Consider the following 20585-nt stretch of genomic DNA (forward strand, 5'->3'; position numbering starts at 1 on the left):
ATATCTTTCGAGTTCATTCTTTGACTCCTTTATTTCTCCCCAATCTCTTGATCTCCCCTCTTATTAGGCCTTTGCATTAGAAACCACATATTCTCTAAATAACCTGAGCTTGTTGGTCAAGGCTACCATGAGGAGATTCATGTTATGGTTTATATCTAAAACTTGTGCTTGTAACTAAGAAGTCCTCTCCTCTGTAGGATTAAGAGGGATATTCACAAATTCGTCAACTACGACTTGGGTTTCACGACTTTTGGCTTAGACAATCTAGATCCCTTAAAAATGTCCGTAATATGCCAAAAGAAACCTGCTCTCATACCAATATTATTTGTAAACTTCCATTGATATTCCACTGTACAGTTCATCACAATAGATCTTATAAGTTACACTTCAAAATCCTAAATATACACTATGAGGTTTGTTTCTATTTAGAATTATGGATCCATAAATTATTGTTTATTACATGTGCATGCAAATTATAATTATGCGTAAAATTAGAGGATAAAAAAATAAAATATAAAAAATCATTATTGACACAATATATCCAGGGAAATGCTTTCGAGAGAAAATCTAGCTAGAAGGTATGGTCGCTCTAATCTCTTTCGCTGAGTAGAAAAAGGTTGCAAGTATAAAGAAGGTCTATGGCCTGTGGGCTACTCCAGTGCACAAATCCTCTCTATGTACTCTCTCCCTGTCCCTCTTGGCAACTCTGCGTGTCTATGGAACAAAATGCCTTGAAAAATAATGGAACTGGTTTTCCTCCTAGTGGCTCGGTTATAACACAACCCAATAGCTTACTAGTGGTTAGGTTTGACTCCAAATCCTAACTAGATTTACAATATGGACTCTTCTAGAATATTTTTCATCATGATTACGTGGCTATCCCCTTTCCCATGAATAATGGGCATCCTATTGAAATATTGTGGCCAAAATAGGAAGGTCAACTTCTGGGTGGCATAACTTTCGCATACTGACTCTAATTGAGGTCATATGTGCACTGTTAGAAAGGTCTCTACATGTAGAATAGGTAGAAAATATGGTATGCTAAAGAAGAAAAATTTTACCCCCAAAAATTTCATTTGATGCCTCAAAGTGCTCCTAGAAGGTTTCAGACCTCAATTTACCAAATTGGGCCCCGCTAGTAAAAATGGTCCTACGAACTAATTCCTCCACCTTTCCAATTATAAAATCCTCAAAATGGATGAAAAGTAATATAATGATCCAATACAAATCAATAAACATGGATATAAGGTTTACCATATGCATTATGTCAGGCCTTGTTGTTGTGAGATACATTAGGTTGTGTATTAGTTGCTTGTACAAAGTGGAATTCACTGCTAGACTATTTTCATCTTTCCTTAGCTTGGTTCGTGGGACAATTGGTGTGTTTGTTGGATTGCATTCACTCCTCTTGTACCTTGTCAAAAGATCTCTTGCATACTTTCTTTAACAAATGAAAATTCCTTTTCCATATTGTCCAACTTCTGTTCCAATATAATATTTCACGTATTGGTCATCTCAAATACCTTTGCCATAGCATTTTAAAAATATTCAAGCTGCAAATTTCCTGTGTAAATCACATCATCAACATAAATGCAAACAATCAAAATATTACCTTCTAGACATGTTATTATATAGAGTGTGTGTTCCTTAATGTTGTGTTTGAATCCTTTGTTGAGCAAAAAAGAATCAATTATGTTGTACCATGCTCTGGGGGCTTGTTTTAAACCACACAAAGCCCTTTTTAACTTGTAAAATTTCAACTCTTGACTCTTGACTTCATATCTTGGAGTTTCATCTACATTAACTTCTTCCTTCAAGATTCCATTTAAAAATGTTGATTTGATATCCATTTTGTAAATTGGCCAATGATTTTTTGTTGATATTACTAATACTATTCTAACAGTATCCAACCTTACTACTGGGATTAAGGTTTATTCACAATCCACTATAGGATTCTATGCAAAGCCTTTTGCTACCAATATAGCTTTATGATTTTCAATTTTCCTTTTTTTCATTAAACTTGGTCTTATAGACCAATAAAACTCCAATTCTTGTTTGTCCAGTTGATAGATATACAAGACTCCATGTCTCATCCTTCTCTATTGTTGTGATTTTTTCATTCATAGCTTCAATCCATTCTATCTTTTTTATTGCTTCTTCAAAATGTGTTGGTTGACAGGATAACAAGGCAAAATGTGTTTGTTCATTATCTAGTTGTTCATAAATTTCTCTCAAACTTCTTGTTTTCTCTGAAATGGTGGGATTAGATTCACTACTTGAGGATGGACTATGGCCTCCTTGATTTTCCCCTCCTAAAGGAACTTGTAGTCATGGGAGTCCTTGTCTTGGTTGTTCCACTTCTGTTATTTCACTTGGTTCAAATGCATGTGGAGAAACTTGATTTCTATTTGTTTTATTATCTTCATCATTCCATGCTTGATCTTCAAATAACTTAACATCTCTTGAAATAATTGCTTTTTTGGTGACAAGATTGTACAATTTATAAGTCTCTTATTCTTCACTATAACCAACAAATATGCATTTTTTTATTGTGTCATTCAATTTCCTTCTCATTTATCCTGGAATATGTGCATAGGCTACATAACCAAATATTCTCAAGTGTGATGCACTTGTCTTCATACCACTCCAAGATTCTAAGGGAACTCTACCTTTGATGCTTTTGGTTGGAAATCTATTCAAAATATAAACTGAACATGTTACAACTTCCATGCAATAATCATTTTGCAAATTATTTGCGTTCAATATGCTTCCTTCCATATTCATGACTGTTTGATTTTTCCTTTCAACTAATCCATTTTGTTTTGGAGTGTACCTTGTTGTAAATTTCTTTTTGGTACATTGATCCCTGGAATATGCCGCAAATTCTTTAGAATCATATTCTCCTCCTCCATATGATCTTAATACTTTAACTTTCTTACCACTTTGCTTCTTTGAAATTGATTTGAATTACTTGAATTTTACAAATGTATCAGACTTTTTGTTATGAAGAAGGCCCATGTTATTCTATTGAAATCATCAATAAATATTATAACATAAAAACTCCCTCCTTTTGATTGGGTTTAAATTGGACCACAAAGATCTATGTGAACTAGCTCAAGTAGACTCTAGGCTCTAGTGCTTGGAAAATTGCTTCTTTGATGTTTGGAAAGAATACAACTTTCACATGGATTATGATGGACATCTATTGCAAGTAAACCTAGGACCATAGACTTATTTTTCAAGATATCAAGACTGTTAAAAGCTAAATGGCCATATTTAAGATGCCATAGCCAAGATTCATTAGAAATTTCTACAAAATGAGCATATAATAATTATTGCTTGATAGTTCTCATGAAAAGAGGAAATATTGTACTTTTGGTCATTTGGATCCTCGCTATGACTCTTTGATTGGGTGGTTTGTCAAGAATTGTGTAGGTACGACCTTTAAACTTGACTTCAAAACCAATTTCATTCATTTGTACTACACTTAATAATTTTTTTTTCAAACTTTGTACACAATAGACAATATGAATGTCCTTTTCATTCTACTTGTTTACAACTGTAGCAATACCTTTTCTTAAGGAATTAACAAGGTGATCATCGCCCAATTTAATGTAAGATTTAAGTGTTTCATCAAAACTTGAAAAAACATATATGTTACATGTCACTGTAGCCATTGTGAAATAACCAAATATCTTCATTGTTTTTTTCTTATGCTGCTAAACAAGTAAGAAACATGGAAGATGTTGTATCTTCATTAGTGCTTGAAACATCTACACTTCCTTTGTTCAAATATGAATATTTCTTCTTGCATTCACTTTCAAAATGGTCATACTTCTTGCAGTAATAACACTGTATATTTGACTTGTCCATCCTTCCTCTTCCTTTTTTTTTATGCCTCTTCTTCTTTGATTCTGAGGTTGATCCTATGGCTACTCATGTTGACTTGTTGTGTTGTTTCAATTGCTAGAATATCCTCTTCATTTTCTACCTTTACTTCTATTACCTCTATCTCTTCCTCTATTAATTGTGGCTTGAGTTTGAAAGGAATTTTCTAATGAGTCATTTCTACCTTTAATGCTTGGCTCATGATTTAACATTGATCTTAACAATTCTTCAATTGAAATTTGGACCACATCTTTACTTTCTTTTATGGTTGTTACAAGCATGTCAAATAAAGGTGGGAGACTTCCGAAAATCTTCTCAACCACCTTTTGATCAGTGAAATCCTCTCCATGAGTTTCAAACTTTCAAGCTTCTTCTTGAGGATATGGAGCTTTGCATTCTTGACCTGTTTGTGCTTTCGTATGCTTTTTCCAAATTTTTGCAAGTTTAATGAGCACTAGTTGCTATTGCAATCTTGGGGAATATGGAGTCTTCAACTCCATTGTGCAGATTCCATAGTGCTACTGAATCCTTTCTTTTGCTCTGTGTTGAAGCATTTCTTTGGGCATTTGTCATTGCTACTAATTCTACAACTTTAGGTTCTTCATATTTTGTGGTTGTTTCTCCCTAACAGTCCAAATTCTTCAAAAATCTCTTCATCTTAATTGCCCCTACTGCATAATTTATACCATTCAATATAAGACCTTGTGTGTTGTGATTGTTGGTGGAAGCCGTGACTGAATTCTGTAACAACTACCCCTTACTATGAATTGGGGAGCTTCTCCCCTATTTTCAACTTACTAGAACCCCAATGGGGGTCTTAAAACCTCGAGGTGAGAAAATTTGGCTTACAATGGTGGCTCTAAATAGAGGAATCATATTGTTAAACATGACATTACAACATCTCTACCATATTGGGTTGGAGGGTGCCTCCAGGGCAATAATTTAATTATTAATTTAATTTGTTTAGTGTTTTACTTTTTATTTACAATATTATTTTAAAAATAATATATTAATATAAAATTTATAAAAATGATTAAATTAATAGATAATTTTTGTTTGTTAGTTTATGTGAGTCTTGAGATGACTACATGACTAACCTATGGCTTGAGTGGGTGTGACCTAGGGACATCTAAGCTGTCAAAATCACCCGTTTACGTGAATCACACCAACCCTTACCAATGATTGGATTTTTTCCCACGAAGTCTCAAACTGACCAACCCTTATAAATGATTGGATTTTCCCCATAGAGTCTTAAACTGGTGACCTTCACATCACAGAGTGTCTTAATAAAACACCCTCTCACAGTCTACTCTTCACCTAATGGGAAATTTTTACAATTAAATATATATAAAAAAAATAAAAAAAATAAATTATAATTTCTTTCCAATAAAATTAATATATAACATATATATTTTTAAATATAAATCAAAAAAATATATTTCAACTAAATATAAATTATAAAATATTTCACTACTTATATTAAATAAAATAAAACATTTTAATATCAAATTTTATGTATATGATCGGAATCTAGTAGTATTATAGTTTTAGATGAAATTGTGATCTTAATATATTTCTAAATACTTAAATAGATTCAGTAATCTCAAAAAAAAAAATTAGACATTTAGATTATGCACACCTTAAAAGTCAAAATTGAGATTTTAACCCATCTTACTAGAATTAAAAAAAAACAAAACAAAACAAAACCAAACAAAACAAACCCAAAACAAAACAAAAACATTAAAAAATCAAATTAAAAACTTAATACTCTAAAGAATCAAAAACATTAAAAAATAAAAGTAAAAACTCAATACTCTAAAGAAATCACTATTGACATTTGATTTTGTAAAAGGATGTTCATTAATCTTTCATCCCATAATGTTTTATCTTCAATTTTTAATAACATGTTTATGGAGACACATTAGCTTTGCATAAATGTGATATGCATTATGTTGGAATATTAAAAAGCTCATAATTTGATGGAAAATTAGCAAATATTTTTTTTATCTATGACTTAAAATAAATAAATAAATACACGGTAATATATACTAATTTTTTAAATGATTTTAATAGAGAGGGTAGACATCAAGACTAATGCTGAAGAAAATATATTGAAGGCAACGAATTTAGTGGAGAGGGTAGACATCAAGCTTGTTGAAGCAGAACATATATTTAAAGCATTGATCTACTGTAATTAGCAACATTTACGCACTTGGCTGTATTAATTGACGTAACAGATAGAAGCTGATCAGTGACAGTTACTCTATCCTACTTACCAGTTCAATTTGAGTTTGGGTCGTTTCCTTCGACCACCTGTAGAATAAACAAAATAAATTTGAATAGGTTAAATTAATATAAAATTAAAAATAAATTCATAATGGAAAATAAGTTTTCTTTAGTTTTTATTACTTATAGTAGCTTTAGAATAACATGTATAAAGTAATTGAGTTCAATTATATCTATAAATTAAATTTAAAAATAATCTTAACAAAATAGAAAGAGTAATATATATGAAATAATTCTTCTGAAATACAATGAAAGATATCCAGAGATGTACTTTTCCTGAAAAATGGATAAATTAAAATAAATAAATGATATTAACATATAGATTTACATTAATTAATTTGTACCATATCCAGTACTCCCTGTGCTTTAACTGATAAAAAGGCCACATGCAATATTTCTTCTTCCATGCCCTAAATGTGTTATGTAACAATGTTGTTGCACTCATAACATACAACATTGTAATCAAATAAGGTGGCAAAAAAAAATTATAACTTCTATTTGAAAACCCATTATAAGTTATAAGTTATAAAAGTGATATGCATTATGTTGGAATATTAAAACGCTGATAATTTGATCAAAATTGTGGAAATACATTTTTTATCTATCACTTAAAATAAATAAATACACTGTAATATATGCTAATTTTTAAAATGATTTTAATAGAGAAGGCAGACATCAAGACTAATGCTTAAGAAAATATATTGAAGGCAATGAATTTAGTGGAGAGGGTAGACATATTTAGAACATTGATGAAGCAGAAAATATATTTAGAACATTGATCTACTGTAATTAGCAAGATATAGAAGCTGATCAGTGACAGTTACTCTATCTTACTTACCACTGCAATTTCAATTTCAATTTGGTCAGTGTTGTATTGACGGCGTGAGCGAATCGATCCCTCAGCTTGGCCGTTGCCTCAGCTTGGTCGTTGCCTTCGCCAACCTGTCGAATAAACAAAATAAAAGGGTTATATATTCTAATCTTTCTCATCAGTTAAATCATTTTATTGGTATTGTTTAAGTTAGGAAATAAATCCACGTAATTGTAATATAAATTTGAATAGGTTAAATTAATATAAAATTTTATAAAATTAAAAATAAATTCATAATGGAAAAGAAGTTTTCTTTAGTATGTAAAACACATAAATGAGGCTCCTCTAGAAAGAGCAAGGAGCATGTTAAGTAAAGCCAATTTGTAACCAGATTTGTGGGGAGAAAAAGTTTTTATCGCTTTTTATCTTGTAAATAAATCACCATTAGGTGCATTCTATTGTAAAATTCCTAAATAAGTATGACCAAGTTATCCTAGCATTTTTTCAAATTTAAAAAAAAAAGGTTGTAAAGCTTATGTGTTGAGCACACACTTATACTTCACTGTGTTTGCTGCTTTTTCCTTCACATGGTTTACTTTTTGCTTCTACCTTCACCAAGCTTTATTGTTCCTTCCATCTTCACTAAGTTCTCTCACTACTTCGACTTTCATAAAGTCCAACTAGAATATGAATCTCCGAATGAAATTTATGACAAGTCTCCCAAAGCTTCTTTCTTTTAGTATCATCCCAAGAATGAACTTTTACAACATGCCACATATTTGATTTTTCAAAAATGATTCTGAAACCTTTACCTAAGGCACTTATGTATGCCTCCTTAGACCTCTAAAAGTTTTACAATATGGAGAGTCCCAAAAAATAAGTTATAAAAAAAATTCAAAGTCGACATATTTGAAACTAATTTAAGGAGCAATAAAGAACCCAAAATTCCATAGGTAATATCTCATAAAGTGTAATGAAACAATGCCTAAAATTTTGATCACATGTACTTAAAGATATTTCCCTTGTCTCCTCAAAATTTCATGGTTTGAAACATCCAAAAAAAATGTTATAGCGAAAATTCCAACCTGCCCTATTTAAAACTAATATTAGGAACATTCATGAACCCTAACTTCCAAAGGGAATATCTCATAAAATAATACAAACCAATTCCCAAAACATTTACCACATCTATTGAGATATGTCACCTCTATCTCCTAAAAATTTGATGGTCTGAAGCATTGTAGAAAACAAGTTATAGCAAAAATCCTGAGATGGCTCATTTGAGGCAGATTTTTAGACCAATCACAAAGGCTGACTTCCACAACATATATTTCCAAAATCATTGCAAACCAAAATCTAAAATTTCAACCATACGTTCCCCTTAACTCTCTTAAATATGCCAATATTTTACTATTTGAAGCAGTCCAGGTAATATTTATAGAGAAAATGACAAGATGACTTGTTGACTCCACAAACTGCATTTTTATTCACATACATTTTCATTCCAAAGCTTAATCATTTTACATGATATCATGACCCTTCATTAAAAGACATGTTAATTCAAAAAGTAACATCAATTCAATAATTAAATAACTAATTCCCTTTTTTATTTCATTTTTCCAAATGCCATGAGCTTCATATACGATGGATTTGAAACCACTATTTCACTTTTTGACTCCTCCTTTTTCAAAAGAACACATTTTTTAATATACTTGGATACTTATATATACTATCAATAATATAATCCCTTTTACATCAATGACAAAAGTTGTTTCAATCATCTCCCCCTTCGTCATTGATGGCAATCCCACAATGAAACACATAATCCACCGAGGCTTTCCCTGAACTTGTGCTTCTCCTTAATCACTTAATGATGAGATAAATATTACTCCCATTGTTGTCTCAAATTTTCAAATGTCTCTTTGGGAAGAGGTCTTGTGAAACTATCTTTAATTTGGTCTGTGGTGGAAATATATTTCAATTTGACATTTTGTTCTGCTACTTGTTCTCTTAAGAAGTGATACTTGATTAGAATGTACTCTCTTTTCAAGTGCATAAAGTGATTTTTTGAAATATTTATTGCGCTTTTTTTGTCACAAAGTGTTGAAATTGGATGATCATATTCTACATTAATATCTCTCAGTGTTTTCTTCATTAAAAGAACTTGTGTGCAACATGATTCTAATGATATATACTTGGCCTCTGTTTTGGATAAAGAAACTGAAGATTGTTTCTTGACCAATCGAGACACTAAATTGTCACCCAAAAAGAATGCTCCTCCACTTGTGTGTTTCCTGTCATCTAGCACTCCCTACCCAATCTGCATCCATATATGCTACTAGAGTAAAATATTCACCTCTTGAGTACCACAAGCCAAATTCAAGGGTTCCCTTTAGATAGGAATCTTCTTTTCACTACTTGCAGTAGAGTTTATTTTGATGCAGCTTGAGACTATGTAACCAATCCTACTAGTTGCATAATTTTTTGCCTTGATGTTGTCACATAGTAGGCTTCCAATCATTAACTTGTACAATGTTTTATTTTCTTCTCAAGATTCATCATATTTACTCAATTTACAACCTATAACCATGGGAGTGCTGACCAATGCACAATATTCCTTGATGTACTTGGTTTGTTAAATGAATAGCCCTTTGTTGGATTGAGAAATCTCTAAACCAAGAAAAAATAATTGTTCACCAAGAATAGAGATCTCAAATTCCTTTTTCATACTAACTCTTTGCACGTTTTTTTTCATACCCTCTCCAAAAATAATATCATCTACATATACCACGATAATCAATTGATTTTCTCCTTCTTTCTTGATGTAGAGATTAATTTTAGTAATTCTTCTTTTGAATCCTTATTGTTGTAGATATTTGTTAAGTCTTAAACACTAGGCTCTCGCAGCTTTCTTTAGCCCATAAAGTGCTTTCTTCAATTTGCATGCATGATCCTTATTTTTTTTTTAGTAAGAACCATTCTCATTGTTCAATGTATACTTTTTCCTATAGATTTCCATTGATAAAGGACGATTTGACATCTATTTGATAGAATCTGAAGTTCTTGAAACTTGTAAGTGCCAAAAATAATTTAATAGGTTATAGTCTTTCAATGGGGGCAAATATTTCTTCAAAATCAATACCTTCAACTTGAGCATAGTCTTTTCAAACTAAACTTGCTTTATTTCTTATTACTTGACCATCTTCATTCAAATTGTTTCTAAAAACAAACCACATGGTGTCAATCACTTTTTTATTTTTTGGTCTTGAAACAATTTCCCATGTCTCACTCTTCTCAATTTAATTTAGCTCTTCTTCCATATAATCAAACCATTGCTTGTCTTCACTAGCTTCTACGAAATTCTTAGTCTCAATTTTAGATAGAAAGGAGAAATGTACATGTTATGATCCATTTGCTAATCTTTGTCTATTCTGGACTCATGTATTTTAATCACCAATAATTAGATTTTCCTTAATGATTCTTATGGATGAATATTGATGTTGTCTTTGTATCTTGATGTTTTGTTTCTTCTTCTTCTTCTTCCTTGCAACTCGTCTTTTCTGAATGTTTATTTGCTTGTGATTTCTCATTTTAAGGAATTGCTTCATCCATTTAAACATTTGTACTTTCTACACTTTTTGCAATGATTTGTTGTAACATCTATAAGCCTTCAATCTTGATGAATAACCAAGAAATATACCTTCACCAACTCTAGAGTTAAAATTTCCCAAATCCTCGTCATCTCTCTTTATGTAGCACTTTCTCCCGAAAGCTTTGAAGTATTTGACTGCTACTAGTCTATCCTTATATAGTTCATAAGGTTTTTTTTTTTTAATTTTATTTACCCTCTATTCAAAATGTAGACTATGGTCCTAACCGCTTCTCTCCAAAATATGTTTGATATCTTTGATCCATCCAGCTTTTATGTTTATGTTTTTCCTTTCTGCCACTCTATTCTATTGTGTAGTTCTTGTAACTAAAAGAATGTCTTTTTATTCCACAAGACTCACAAGACTCTTCAAATTCATTTGAGATAAATTCACCTCCTTGATTTCATCTCAAGTACTTGATTTTTAAATCAGTTTTATTTTCAAATAAGAATTTGAAAGCTTTAAACTTCTCAAATGCGTCTAATTTACGTTGAGGAAGGCAACCCATGTCATCCTTGAGTAATCATCAATGAGCAACATGAAGTAATTTTCACCTTGTAGACTTTGTGTCCTTGAAGGCCCACAAAGATTTATAATTCAGGACTCATTTCTCTTAAAGCTTGTCCTCATCTACTTCCCATGCTAACACTACCTGTAAATAGTGTTTGAAGGTTTTGTAATCTTTAGCATGTCTCTCACTTCTTCTTTGGTGTTGCTTTTCACTTGAGTATCAAATTTCATATGGCCCATTCTTATATTTCATAACTAGCTTTAATATAGTAGTACCATATAACATTTTTCTCCCTTTATCTCATTAAGGATATATACACTATTTTATTTTTTATTTGCATATGCAACTAATTTTCCTATGCATGCCTTCCTTATCTCACAACCTTGATAATAAAATGTGAGAATGTGTCCTTGATCACACATTTTACTTACATGAAAATAATTATGATTCAAACCTTCAACATATATGACATTGTTGTTTTTTTCTTTCCATTATTGAGACTACGAGTACCTTTTCAAGTTATCCTTCCGGTAGAATTATTTACAAATATCACACTACCTTCATGAAATTTTTCCAAAGTGAAAAAATTTCTCTAGAGACCTATCACGCAGCTTGAAAATCCACTATCAATGTACCATTGGATTCCTTTTTTTGGGGTATGAAGTGCATTTTGTACAAGCATAAATTTCTCCTTCTTTAGCTCTTCTTACCCCTTTTTGTCCAAAATTTTGTGTATTCTTTGGTAAGGGTGTCTTCTTCCTTGTTTTGTGTAGTAGATTCTATAATACCACTTCTACAAAAATGTGTTATGTGACAATGTTGTTGCACTCATAACATACAACATTGTAATCAAATAAGGTGGCAAAAAAATTATAGCTTCTATTTGAAAACCCATTAGTACTTCTATTTTTGTTCTATGCGTTAGTATTTCTTGCATGTGCTCTACAATATATTGCTTTATGACCAAATTGATTGCAAGAAAATCAATAACCACCTTGATGGAAAATATCTTATGAATTCTTCAATGTTGTCATTGTGAGAAAGGTCAAGTTTATGTAGGAATTCGTTTTATTTATTCATGTTTCCTTAATTTTAGATGGATATTTTGAGAACATAAACATAGCTTTTATATTTTCATTCATTTAGTTTCTTTGGTGGCTTTCTATCCAAATAATTTGAATTTTCTATAGGATTCTTCTTATTCATAACATAGACAAGTTCAATCTTAATGAATGGTGACTTTTGACAACTGACAATTTCATCTAATGTGTTAGTATTCTTTTCAAACTTTAAGCCTCTATTCAACAAAGCAGATGACTTATCTATTTCCTTTCTTAAGGAAACAATTTTATCTTCTAGCTTCTTGCAATTCTTTTCTTTTTCCTTCAACTAGACTCTCATAAAATTCTTCTATATTTTTTCCTCTTGTAGTTGAACCTTTAGGCTAATAATACCCTATTATCTTTCTTCAAGGATTTATGACATCTTTGATCTTGCATCATGACACTCCTCTTTATATTTCTATAGATACTCCTTTTGTTTCAAATTTGTTTTCTTAATATTCTTTATTTCAAATAGGGCACAATGAGTTCTTCTTCAAGATCCACTTGTTCATCTGTTTCAATGCTTTCCAAGACAAAAACATGCCACATCATCACGCATCTTCCTTGGTGCCACATCATAATGACATGTCACCTCACAACATCCCCGACCACATAGCTAACACATGGAAACCCCTTGGGTGTACTTTGACTCACCACATCAACATCTACCACACCAGGCTCTTATTAGGCTTCGAAATTGTCGGGAGGAAAGCCCAATATCAGAGTTTTGAACTACCAATGCTCAACCTCCTCACACTTGATACTAAATGGAACAACATCCTAATATCTAAAAAAATTTCACCCATGTCACCTCTGGCCATTTCCTACCACTTGGCCTCCTATTGTGCAATCTGATCCATGCCATACCATGTACTCTCACAAAGTCACTTGCCACATGGCCAAGACATGGAAATATTATCCCATGTCAATTTACCACATTACTTGCCACATGGCATGCCTCATGGAAATTCCATATCACCATATTTTTCACATAGAATTTGTATTAGGATTATTATATATAGAGAGTAAACCCCAACAACCAGATTTTTTCTCTCTTGATACATGACCACCATATGTTTGATGCTTGATTGTTGATATCTATTAATTTTCATCCCCCAAACATTTGGTCTATTTTAATTTACATATATGTCATATTCTGTTAGTGTCAATGGTTTCATGTCAATTGTTTCTTGGGGTTTAACTAACACCAAATACCCAATGTCTTGATCCATCACTTGACTAGTCCCAAAATCTTCCAATCTATGTTAATTGTTCAACAATGTGGGTTTTATTAGTATCAGGGATTCTAGGTAGTGAAATACCTAACCGATAGGGCACAATATCCAAATGTCTTGATAATAATAACTTGATAACTTGAAACTCCCTCCAACTAGCTCCAATTCATGGCCCCCATGTCATCCATTTGACCAAGGGATGAATCCAATGACTTTGTTCCCCAAATTTACAAACTTGTTCCATACAGATCTAGAAATGCAATTGGTCAATCCTTGAATTTCCAAACATCTGCTACATAACTCTATAAATTTAATGAGTTAATCCTTAAATTTTCAAGGCAATCCCCAAATTTCTATGCTTTTAATAAATCTTCCAAGCATATTCCAAGGTTTGAAACCTTCGATGATTAGTCCCGGAATTTTTTCCAAGGAAAGTAGGTTAGAAAGGTAGGGTCAAAGTCTTAGCTTATGTCTATAGACTAGAAGGGAATTTGACAAAAATATAAGCTACCCAAGATACTATTAAAAATTAACTCAAGATAAAACCAAATTTACTAAGAAAAACATTAACATAGCAACAAAACTCAAACATGCAAACATAACACCATGTTTACCCTGGGAAAACCTGAACACTAGGAAAATCCCAGCTAAGGGAATTCCATTAGATGTGTTGGCGAAACCATTGGCCAAGTCAGCCAAGTGATCCTTCACCACTCACATCCCTTGGTCCATTACAATAGAGTCTTCACCTAGGTTTCTAAAGGCTTCACTCATGAATCCATGGGCACAAAACCATGGGAAACCAAAAAACCATGGGCTCAAAACCACTATTGTTGACCTAATCAACATTGACTCTTTCCTTGAGTCAATTTTACCTAACCATTCCCCCCTTAAACCTTAACTTGGGATTTCCCTTGACCAAATCCAACCAAATCATCCAAGTGAGTTAGCCTCGTTCACTCTATCCCTTGTCCCCCTCAAAGTCTATACCCAAGTTATCGTGCTCCTTATCACCTAGTTCTAACACTAGATTTTACTAGAAATTTCCCAGGGTTACGCATGCCTTATGAGGTCTTACAATAGTATGCCTATTTACATGCAATTTGAAAATTTGACTCCATTATGAAAAAAAATTTATCGATCCAACATTTATGTTACAATCCTCTCACCTTAACATGCTTCCAGCCTCATACTCTTCTATTTAGAGATAATTTTCATGGCTACATCTCACCAATAAAACCATCATCTCATTGAAACATTTTTCCAAACCCTTTGCGAGCGTCCTTGACATATATTTCCATGGCTCTCGACCATGATTTCCTATGGCATACAACATGCAAGCCCTCGATCTCTATCACATGTTGTATTTTGTAATTGATACAACATTGTTCCATAATCTCTTCATTCCACTACTCACGATTTCCTATGCTAGGAATTCTCAAGCTTCTATAACATCATTGTGATCTTCGCCAATTGTTGTTGGGCATTGGAGCACATGCTCTCAATAAGTGTGAAAAATTGTAACTGCAACATATAATTCCCAATGATATCACTCTCTCCTTGGAGTATAAACTCCACTCCTTAAGGTATAAAAACCTGATGGTGTGATTGGTAGGATCCTTTGCAACAATCGTTCCAATGAGACTTCCATAGTAGTTTACCATAGAATATCTAAGAAGGTTCCATGCTTCCTTTTCACTATGACTCTCCTCATGTGACCCTATCCCTAGTTGTACCTTCACCTGATCCCCTACAGTACTATCGACTAATGCATTTCTCACATCAATTTCTCCTACAACCATATTGATGGGCCCATTTATCTCATTGCTAATAATTTCATTCACTCATGGCCACCATAGTTGACTCGAATACTATAAGTCAAATGGCCCATTATAGTTGTGTTTATAAATGTCTCAACCACATCGAGCTTTCTCCTCTACAAGAACCTATCTTGTCTACAAGAACCTATCTTGCCTTCATTAGATTGCACTTGCTTCCAATGAGAATTTTGATAATTCCCACATCAAGTACATGTGAAGTTCTTCTAGCCAGCAATAGATGTTTTGGAAAGTCTTGTACCTGCTATAGGGATATGAAAATTTTACATCTTTGAATTATTCCTAACTAGTTATGCACTTTACACAGCCTCCACATGGATGCTCTCCTCTATGTTCCATAGTGAGGTAGGTTCCTTCAATTTTATTCAACTATAACTTTCCACTCTATACTCTACACAAAGCTCTTCAAAAAATGGTTTTCTAAGTATCCTTTATGCATCGGTCACACACAAGCACAATTCTTCACATTTTTCACTAGGAAAAAATAACCCTTGGCAATAGAGGCGTCCCCCTAAAGTTGCACTTAGATCTGATACCATCTTAAAAATTAACTAGAGAGAAAACCAAATTTACTAAGATAAACATTAACGCAACCAGAAAACTCAAATGTGCAATCATAACACCATGTTTACCCTAGGAAAACCCCAACTCTAGGGAGAAACCCAGCTAGCATAATTCCATTTTATACCTTGGACAGAACCCTAGCCAAACCAGCCAAGTGAGCCTTCACTATTGGCATCCCCTATCCCATTAAAATAGAGTCTTCACCTAGCCTTTTAAAGGCTTCATCACATAAATCCATGGGAACAAAACCATGGGAAACCAAAAACCCATGGACCCAAAACCACTATTGTTGACCTAGTCAACATTGACTCTTTCCCCAAGTCAAGTTTACCTAATAGATACTTCTTGAAACTATAGAGACCTTCACCAGCCATTGGGGTGCCCATATACTTCATATCTCAAGCATAAACCGATCAATTCTCAAATGAATTCAAAGAGGTCATTGTCTATAACTTTCCTCCTCTAAAGCCTCCATGCCTTCTCTCTCAATCTAGTGTATCCTTACAACTAATCAACAATCCAATTAGGTGTACATCATGGATTTTTAAACCTCTAGTTGGCCTCGTAAATGGACAAACACTTTCACTTACTGGAAACTTCAAACCCTTTAAGAGGCTTCCACCATTCAAGAGTTCCTTCATGAATTCAAGAGTTCCTTCGTGAATTCAAGAGTTCCTTAGTGAACTCTATAGTACTTTATTTTAGCCATTTTGATAGAAATACTTATTTTGAGTCTCCTCTTTGAAATGAAGGCTTCTACTCTTACACCTAATTCCACACCAACAATGACCTTCTAATTACCACAAACATTTAACTCAAAGATTTTTTGATCTAACCAGTCCTAACCAAACTCACTTGTTAAGACTCACAAAGGACCTTTCATACCAAAACAAACCATCCTAGTTTTCCACGGGGTTGAGGAGTCATCCTCCCCTATCTTCTTAGTCTTAACTTCATATAAGATAAGGCCTATAGAAATGATGAAATATTAACCAATACCATGACTAAAATCTAACAATCCTATTCTCTTAAAAATAGATGATAGGAGAAGATAAGGATCCAAAAGCAAGAATATGAAGGCTATATAGCCATTAAAACCAAATTTATCATTTCATTTCTTAGACAATCTCGCATAGCCCATAATACTCATTTAGAAGACAAAAACATAACTAGTGCAAATCATTAACATCATTTCCTTTTCATTAATAGGATTTAGATTGCAGATATGCATCCCACAAGGCTACTTATCTAATCTTAATTATTCGTTTAAGACCTCCAGTTCCTACAAGCGTGCATATATTATCTCACAAACCATTTTTGATTTGAACCCTTCCACATTTTATTATGGAAATATTTGTATAATATCATAGTAGCTTTGGTGAAATTGACAAACTAGTACCCTAGATTGCACCAATTTTTGAAATCAATTGTTAAGTACACAAAATCGAAGGAAGACTCAACTTCATCTGAGCCCACACTAGTGAAGACACTTTTCATTGTCATTGTGGTGGCTATATGTTTCAACTTGACATTTTGTTCTACTACTTGTTCTTTTAAGAATTGATACTTGATTACAATGTACTCTCTTTTCAAGTGCATAACGTGATTTTTTGAAATATTTATTGTGCTTTTGTTGTCACAAAGTGTTAAAATTGGATGATCATACTCTACCTTAATATCTCTCAGTGTTTTCTTCATCAAAAGAACTTATGTGCAACATGATGCTAATGATATATACTTGGCCTCTCTTTTGGATCAAGAAACTAAAGATTATTTCTTGACCAATCGAGACACTAGATTGTCGCCCAGAAAGAATGCTCCTCCACTTGTATGTTTCCTATCATCTAGCACTCCCTACCCAATCTGCATCCATATATTCTACTAGAGTAAAATATTCACCTTTTTAGTACCACAAGCCAAATTCAAGGGTTTCCTTCAGATAGGAATCTTCTTTTCACTACTTGCAATAGAGCTTATTTTGATGCAGCTTGAGACTATGCAACCAATCCTAATAGTTGCATAGTGTATGGACTTGATGTTGTCACATAGTAGGCTTCCAATCATTAACTTGTACAATGTTTTAGTTTGTTCTCAAGATTCATCATATTTACTCAATTTACAACCAATGACCATGGGTGTGCTGACCAATGCACAATATTCCTTGATGTACTTGGTTTGTTAAATGAATACGCCTTTGCTAGATTGATAAATCTCTAAACTAAGAAAAAATCATTGTTCACTAAGCATAGAGATCTCAAATTTCTGTTTCATTTTGCATTACTAACTCTTTGCATGTTTTTTTCATACCCTCTCCAAAAATAATATCATCTACATATACCACAATAATCAATTGATTTTCTCCTTCTTTCTTGATGTATAGATTATTTTTAGTAATTCCTCTTTTGAATCCTTGTTGTTGTAGATATTTGTTAAGTCTTAAGCACTAGGCTCTCGAAGCTTGCTTTAGCCTATAAAGTGCTTTCTTCAATTTGCATACATGATCCTTATTTTTTGATAATAAGAACCCTTCTCATTGTTTAATGTATACTTCTTCGTCTAGATTTCCATTGAGAAAGGCCAACTTGACATCTATTTGATAGAATCTGAAGTTCTTGAAACTTGTAAGTGGCAAAAAAAATTTAATAGGTTATAGTATTTCAATGGGGGAAAATATTTCTTCAAAATCAATACCTTCAACTTGAGCATAGTTTTTTCAAACAAAACTTTCTTTATTTCTTATTACTTGACCATCTTCATTCAACTTGTTTCTAAAAGCAAACCATGTGACGTCAATCACATTTTTATTTTTTGGTCTTGAAACAATTTCCGATGTCCCAGTCTTCTCAATTTAATTTAGCTCTTCTTTCATATCATCAAACCATTTCCTGTCTTCACTAGCTTCTACGAAATTCTTAGTCTCAATTTTAGATGGAAAGGAGAAATGTGCATGTTATGATCCACTTTCTAATCTTTGTCTAGGCCACACTCATGTATCTTAATCACCAATAATTAGATTATCCTTATTGATTCTTATGGATGAATCTTGATGTTTTCTTTGTATCTTGATGTTTTATTTCTTCTTCTTCTTTTTCTTCTTCCTTGCAACTCATCTTTTCTGAATGTTTATTTGTTTGTGATTTATCATTCTAAGGAATTGCTTCATCCATTTTAACATTTGTACTTTCTACAATTTTTGCAATGCTTTGTCGTAACATCTATAAGCCTTACCTCTTGATGAATAACCAAGAAAGATACGTTCATCAACTCTAGAGTTAAAATTTCCTAAATCCTCGCCATCTCTCTTTATGTAGCAATTTGTCCCGAAAGCTTTGAAGTATTTGACTGCTAATAATATATCGTTCCATAGTTCATAAGGTGTTTTGTTGTTGTTGAATTTGATTTACCCTCTATTCAAAATGTATACTATTGTCCTAACCGCTTCTCTCCAAAGCATGTTTGATAGCTTTGATCCATCCAACATTGTTCTATCCATCCCTTGTATGTTTATGTTCTTTCTTTCAGCCACTCTATTCTATTGTGTAGTTCTTGTAACTAAAAGAATGTATTTTTATTCCACAAGACTCACAAAACTCTTCAAATTCATTTGAGATAAATTCACCTCCTTGATTTCATCTCAAGTACTTGATTTTTAATCAGTTTCGTTTTCAAATAAGAATTTGAAAGCTTTAAACTTCTCAAATGCATCTAGTTTTTGTTGAGGAAGGCAACCCATGTCATCCTTGAGTAATCATCAATGAGAAACATGAAGTAATTTTCACCTTGAATACTTTGTGTCCTTGAAGGCCCACAAATATTTGTATGAACAACTTCCAGTGGCTTCATTATTGAGTACTCATTTCTCTTAAAGCTTGTTCTTATCTACTTCCCATGCTAACACTACCTGTAAATAGTGTTTGAAGGTTTTGTAATCTTTAGCATGTCTCTCACTTCTTCTTTGGTGTTCATTTTCACTCGAGTATCAAAATTCATATGGCCCATTCTTATATGTCATAACTAGCTTTAATATAGTAGTACCATACAACATTTTTCTCCCTTTGTCTCATTAAAAATATATACACTATTTTATTTTTTATTTGTATATACAACTAATTTTCCTATGCATGACTTCCTTATCTCACAACCTTGACAATAAAATGTGAGAATGTGTCCTTGATCACACATTTTACTTACATGAAAAAAATTATGATTCAAACCTTCAACATATATGATATTGTTGTTTTAGTCTTTCCATTATTGAGACTAAGAGTACCTTTTCAAGTTATCCTTGCGGTAGCATTATTTCCAAATATCACACTACCTCCCCGAACTTTTTCCATTATTGAGACTAAGAGTCCCTTTTCAAGTTATCCTTGCGGTAGCATTATTTCCAAATATCACACTACCTTCATGAACTTTTTCCAAAGTGAAATACTTTCTCTTGTCACGTGGCTTGAAAATTCACTATCAATGTACCATTGGATTCCTTTGTTTTGAGTATGAAGTGCAGTTTGTACAAGCATAAATTTTTTCTTCTTTAGCTCTTCTTACCCTTTTTTTTCAAAATTTTATGGATTCTTTGCTAAAGGTGTCTTCTTCCTTGTTTTATCTAGAAATTCTATCACTTTTACAAAAATGTCATAACATACACCATTGTAATCAAATAAGGTGGCAAAAAAATTATAACTTCTATTTGAAAACC

General features: G+C 32.6%; 1 protein-coding gene across 2 annotated transcripts in view; it reads right to left on the reverse strand.

The window, feature by feature from the left end:
- Positions 1 to 20585, reverse strand: part of LOC149227242 (uncharacterized) — a 94326-nt gene that overhangs the window by 18058 nt on the left and 55683 nt on the right. For both annotated transcript variants that reach the window (XM_089375464.1, XM_089375465.1), the window contains exons 5-6: positions 7013 to 7116; positions 6165 to 6201 (exon numbers count right to left, since the gene is read on the reverse strand). In XM_089375464.1, the coding sequence (XP_089231590.1) occupies positions 6165 to 6201; positions 7013 to 7116 (141 nt within the window). The remainder of the gene's footprint in view (positions 1 to 6164; positions 6202 to 7012; positions 7117 to 20585) is intronic.

The sequence above is a fragment of the Pinus tabuliformis genome, chromosome J, assembly GCF_031772625.1.
Source record: "Pinus tabuliformis cultivar Carrire ecotype Pingquan chromosome J, CPIR1, whole genome shotgun sequence".
Lineage (NCBI taxonomy): Eukaryota > Viridiplantae > Streptophyta > Pinopsida > Pinales > Pinaceae > Pinus > Pinus tabuliformis.